This window comes from Cariama cristata, unplaced genomic scaffold, assembly GCF_000690535.1.
Source record: "Cariama cristata isolate BGI_N322 unplaced genomic scaffold, ASM69053v1 scaffold45186, whole genome shotgun sequence".
Classification (NCBI taxonomy): Eukaryota; Metazoa; Chordata; class Aves; order Cariamiformes; family Cariamidae; genus Cariama; species Cariama cristata.
This window is the reverse complement of record NW_009624612.1, coordinates 11,834-18,392: the sequence shown is the minus strand read 5'-3', so window position 1 is coordinate 18,392 and position 6,559 is coordinate 11,834. Positions and strand designations below refer to the sequence as shown.

General features: G+C 36.0%; 1 protein-coding gene across 1 annotated transcript; it reads left to right on the top strand.

Annotated features, from left to right (window-relative positions):
- Positions 1 to 582: 582 nt before the first annotated feature.
- On the top strand, positions 583 to 5,610 carry NR5A2 (nuclear receptor subfamily 5, group A, member 2; the record flags this gene model as incomplete). Its single annotated transcript, XM_009703235.1, has 3 exons — positions 583 to 705; positions 2,004 to 2,145; positions 4,880 to 5,610. Coding segments are annotated over exons 1-3 (978 nt in total), but the record flags the coding sequence as incomplete, so codon positions are not given.
- Positions 5,611 to 6,559: the final 949 nt, after the last annotated feature.

Sequence of the window (6,559 nt, the reverse complement as noted above, 5' to 3'; positions counted from 1 at the left end):
AGGGCAGGAGAGCCCGCTGGCGCGGAGGGGTGGCGGTCACCCCGAGACACCGGGTTTGGGGGGAGAGGAGGACGTTGTTTTAAGCTGGTTTTGCAAGTAAGTAACTTGCATTTAACGCGGCGCAAAAGTGCTGGGTCTGTAAGATACAAGTTTAGGCTAAGTAAAGGTTTGCAGGCTGATCTTGAAAGAAAACTTTAAAGGAAACGAACTGAGTTACTTTAAATACACAAGTGATACTTAATATTTTCGTTCTGCTTGCCCCTGATCCTTTTCGGATTTAAATGAATTAATTTAGTTTGTGATACCATAAACTAAGGACTAGGTTAAGGGCACACTGTATATACAAATATTTAGAACACAAAACTGAGGAGCTGATGGGTTTTGTTCGTCTTGCTAACTATCATGCACATTTGCTGTTGGTGAAAAGTTGCATGTCTCGATGCAAGCTGCGTTTTTAAAAATAAAACTTTTCTCAATTTGCAGTGGTGTCTGTGTTTAAGTGAGCTTTCTCTCTAGACGGGAACAGTTGCAGAAGATTTGAGTTAAAGTAAATTCTAATTGAATGTGCTATTTCTCCTTTCCCCAGTGTCTCAGTTTAAAATGGTGAATTACTCTTATGATGAAGACCTTGAGGAACTGTGTCCAGTCTGTGGAGATAAAGTATCTGGGTACCATTACGGACTTCTCACCTGTGAAAGCTGCAAGGTTCTGTTCTAATTACTTCATACAAATACAAGTACAGCAAAACAGTTTCAAATAAGCAGAAAAAAAAGATAATTAAAGAAAACAGATGTGTGATAATTGGGCTTATTTCCAATATGTTTCTTGTTAGTCACAAAAAAATTAACCACCCAAAAACTTTAGGATTTAGAAGTCTCTTGAAGAGATCTCATCTGCACAAATGCAAACAACTTGGGCTGGTTTTGCATTGTAGTTTTATTATTGCTTTGAAGTATTTTGCTGTGGTAAAGTGATGCAGTTCTAGAACAACTTTCATTCCTAACTGCCCTAAATATTGATTTTAGTTTATTTATAGACATTCAGAGCATTTCTGTTCCTGGAGGATAAAGTTGGGAAAGTATCCTCAATACAGATCAGCTTTGCAAAATCTAATTCAGCTTTAAGATTTTTTTTTTCATCCTTCAATATTACAATGTAAATTTCTGTGACTATAATGACCATGCACTTTTTTTTTAATGCAAAATGTAACTGTCAGAGCTCACTTGACACACAAGTCAAGTAACTAATGACTTGCTTTAGATCATTCATTAAGTTTGAGAATAAAATATTTGTAAATGCAACTTAGCATATTGGAAGATAAGTCTATTTGCATGGTTCTATTATACTAAAGGGTTTAAATACTTATGAATTTATGACATGTCAAATTTGTCATGTAAATTTTTTTTAGAGTTCTTTACAGTTATTTAAGTAATGCACTGCAAAGGAAACTCCTTTGCCAGAACAATGCAATTTAAAATATTTAGTTGTATGGAAAAATTAACTTAGCACATTGTATTTTCATTTTAAAATAATCAATGAGAAACGAACAACAAGCACTTACTATGCCTCTAGCATGCACCACTGGGATGTACAGTAGCCAGAGGTACTCTGCATTTCTGTTATCTTCACAACAGTATCCCTACTTATTTAATGTAAAACTACTTTAAAAGGGAAGACCTTAATCATTTTGCAATGATTAAAGAATACAAAAGGAACTGGTCAGCCTCGGTATTTCTGCTGCCACTCTTAGGGACACAGGAGACTATAGCCAGTCTTACCAAGCTTTCACATAAGTCTATAAAACATAGCACTAACACAAGAAACCTCCTCTGGAGACTGGTGGTTTTCTCCTGGGTATATCTTGCTGTAATTTAAAATAAACTATGCAACTTCATAAGGACTTGAGTGGTGTCTGAAAAATATATTACAACGATTTCCATAAAATAAAATGCTGAAATATACCATTCAAGCAAAACAGGCTAACTTTTGTATCTATCATACAGGGATTCTTTAAGCGAACAGTCCAGAATAACAAAAGGTACACATGTATAGAAAATCAGAATTGCCAGATTGACAAAACACAGAGAAAACGATGCCCTTACTGTCGATTTCAAAAATGTCTAAGTGTTGGAATGAAATTGGAAGGTAAGAGCTATAATCTTGCTGATATTTTCAACTATGCTATAGATTAATTTTTAAAATTATAGGATTACCTATGTTATTACATACTATTTTATAGAAGAAAGCCACATATTTATCATGTTTTTGAAATTATAGTAAAAGGTGACTTTGGATGTTAAGTGAAATTGTTTCTTTATTAAAAAAATCTAATAAGTAAATGGTAAATCACTAACTAGTCTAAACCATAATCCATTTTTTCATATATGTATATAACTTGATATTTTAGTCTTTTCAAGTTTGTGGATGGATCTAGATAGAATAGTTTTGCAGCTTTTTAAAAAGACTTACTTCAGATTAAATACAAAATATGTAAGAAGTGTTTGGATTAGAAAAAAATTAGTCATTGCTGTGGAGAGTGATCTGATTTTATCTATATTTTATCTAGGGTTGGGTTATTTTAATACATACTCTTCTGACAATAAAGGGAAAAACAGAGAAACAGATAAAGTAAGGGTTTTTCTCACACTGAGTTGCCTTTGGGATTAAGGAACCAAATAATCTCTAAAATTGTGTCCTATATTTTTGTGTTGCTACACCTGAGATGCTATTACAAATGAAAGAGAATAAGGCATTTTGAAGTATACTTTTTGATTTCATTTCACTTTCTCATGTACAGAGAACAATGAAAAGTGTACAATACTCTTTGAGATAACAAAATGCAAAATTAGACTCAAATTTGAGAATGATACACAATTCATTCTAAGTTTGAGATATAAAATATTAAAATTCAGATTTCACAGCAAATGACATTTCTGCTTGACCAAGGACCTAAATTCTGCTCCTAAATTCCTTGTTCTTATAATTGTACTGAAATGGCATTCACCCTAGACGCTTAACCAGGAAAAATCAGGCCAAGGAGGGAAACCATAAACCATTAAGGGTACCGTAAAGGATAAGACCCAATCACCTGAGTCTGGCAAAGGAAAGCTGTTGATATAGCTGAAGATAAACAGAAAAAAAAAAAAAATCAGTCTCCTGCAGTTTGATGGATTCAATACTATTCTGTTTGCCCACAAGACTGAGCTAGCACTGACACACTGCACTAAACATCCTGAATCACTACACGTTCTTCCAAATTCGAACAGTACAATAACGGGACATTTGGAATCCTTTTCTCATTGTTGACGTTAAGAATAAGGACAACATACATTTGTCTACTCCTGCTTTTAACTATTCTCAACTGCTGACAATGATAGAGGACCAAATTTTGTCTTCTGTGATTACATGCAGTTCACCTTAATTTCTGTAGGAGTTACACAAAAGCATTTACTAATCCAATTTGGCTCACAGCTTTTAATTGTAGAATACCTGGGAGGATACTATGTATACAGATTTAAAGTTAATTACATTTACCAGCATAGTGGTTTAATTATTTTAATTTCCTGCATTTTGCTCAAAATCAACATTCAACGGCAATAGTAGCAGCAGCACTTCTACTACAAGTTTAAGCAAAGTGCCTGTCGTTTTAAAGATACTGTAGAAAATGTATTTTAGCTTCCTTATCCACACATCCATACAACTTCTTTTCCTTTGTTTAGAAAATTGGAGGAACACATGCTTCCATAATTGTAAATATTTGTGACATTTATATGTGTATTTCCCTGATAGCAATATAGATAGTCCTAAAGTCTAGTTCATAAATGACCATGGACCAAAAAAATCATTAAACGGTAAAGTCCTTATGATAATGTACAGTATTATGCATATCTAGCATTCATAATAAATTTTTAATGTTCTACTAATCCCTAAGATAAAAAGCTCAAGAACTTAACCTCCAGCAATCTCAGCAGTCTCAACATGTCACCAGGCTGTCAAAGGTTCCTCTTTCAATCTAATTGCCGTTGGGCAAGGTGGGCTTGGTGAGAGCTCCTTGCTAGTCCATTACATGTATACCATGGTGACAGACACTACTGCGACAGAGACCACCAGTATGACTCCCAAGGCAGCTGTTGAAGTGGATTTGTTTTAATTATTTCTAAATCCCGAGATATAACAAGCCAGAACAGTGTCAATAGTTTCTGTTTCACTTCCATCTTCTGTCTGGAAGGCAGCAAGCTGACAGCTTTCTCTCTGCACATTCCAACTGCAGCTAAACATTTCTGTAGAGCTGTTCAGCTGACTAGAAATCTTTTAAAGTTTCACACCAACCTGAACAGAATCCTCAAAAGGAAATATTTCCTTTTTGCCAAGAAAAAGGTATTCCCCTTTGTGACTACTGAACATTTCACAATTTACGTTTCAGATGTTTTGCTGCGGTGGAAGGCAGTAATGGAATGATTATAATGAGGCAATGTGGTCCACTGGATACGTCTCAGACAAATTCTGGACATCAGCCCTTGTTTCTTAATGACATAGTAGCTTGACATAAAACCAAACATACATTGAGATCTCCACATGATCCCATAGCAGGTGTGAAATTCCTGTAGCCAACCATTGTGTTTGTCCCTGTGTCCTAATAAATGTAAAGAGAAGTCCTTTTATGTTAGTAATATATGCATGTGATATTTAAATTACCAGAAAAGAGTGACATTTGTCAAGTCAAAATAAATATTTTTGTTTAGGAATTAAAGTACCACTTTGAATTTGGAAAAAAAAAAAGTTACATTTTTACATTTCTGCTCTATCCTAATGTATGTTTCATTAAACAATGTTGATTCCAAATTTTAATAATTATTTACTTCCTCCTCTCCCCTGACAGCTGTGCGAGCTGACCGAATGCGTGGCGGTCGAAACAAGTTTGGACCAATGTACAAGAGAGACAGAGCATTGAAGCAGCAGAAGAAAGCTCTTATCCGAGCAAATGGACTTAAACTGGAAGCCATGACTCAGGTGATCCAAGCAATGCCAACTGACCTGACAATATCCTCTGCAATCCAGAACATCCATTCTGCCTCCAAAGGCCTACCTCTGAACCATACTGCCTTGCCTCCTACAGACTATGACAGAAGTCCCTTTGTAACCTCTCCAATTAGTATGACAATGCCACCCCATGGCAGTTTGCAAGGTTATCAAACCTATGGCCATTTTCCAAGCCGTGCTATCAAGTCCGAGTACCCTGACCCTTACACTAGTTCACCAGAATCAATAATGGGCTACTCGTATATGGATAGTTATCAAACAAGCTCACCAGCAAGTATTCCACATCTGATTTTGGAACTCCTGAAATGTGAGCCAGATGAGCCACAAGTCCAAGCTAAGATCATGGCATATCTGCAGCAAGAGCAAGCCAACAGAAGCAAACACGAGAAGCTCAACACATTTGGGCTTATGTGTAAAATGGCTGACCAAACCCTCTTCTCCATTGTTGAGTGGGCTAGGAGTAGCATCTTTTTTAGAGAACTTAAGGTAGGTAATAATCTTACATTATATTATCATTCAATCGAGGAAAAAAAATACCATTTGTCACAATGTTGTACTTCAAGCAAGAAAGTATGGTTTATCTTCTCTTTTTCTTTTTCGCCCCCAGGCATATCATTCTTAATTTATTTGGCTTGAAGTAGGCACACTATTACAAGGAGAAGCTCGTAGTTGTCTTCCACCTGAGCCTGTAATTAGCTGTAGCAGAGAGACTCAAGTTTCAGTTCAGCTCTTCTGTACTTTACTATTTATCACAACTGTTATGAACCTCCACAGGGCCTCGTGTAAATTTAACTCCTTCCCTGTCAGTATTGCTCACTGTCTGGCTTGTATTCAGAGTTGCAAGTGTGCGTGTTACACCATTCTACATTCATTTATGTAATTATTTCGTTACTTTATTTAATAAGTAGGCAAATGCCCTTTCTGACCATCTCTGTACATTCCTTATATAAGTCCCTATTTGAAATATTCACTTTCTCAATGGGATACTATCTTGTGAATTCTCATATGTCTAGTTAACCGTGAAGGCTGAATCCTAAGTAGGGTATGCAGAGAACAGAAAGGAAGGAGGAAGAAGATACCTTAAGGACTCCTTTTGGTTCTTATCACCACTGATACATGGGGGATTCCTTCAACCTAGGCTGGCTACAATGACCTTTAGGATCTTAATTTTGTTGGAGCATCCAATAAATTCTCATGCATAGCGCTCTGGTGGCCAGAAATTCCCCCATTTACATTTCTCGGACTTTTTGTTAAGGCAGTTTTGTGGTCTGCTGTGGTCAGGTCTGAAATCTTAAGCCAGAAATCTGGGATCAGACAATAGAGATAAACTACAGTTTTTAACCACTCTCGATATAGAAATTAGCTCTGGAATTAATAAAAATTCTTTTGTCTCAAAATACCCTCAGGATACTGAACTCAAATCACATCTGATTTTCCCCTTTATATTGCTAGTTACAGAATCTGCCTGCTATACAGAGATGTTTTTGCCACAACTATTTGCTGCTGAAATCTGTGAAAT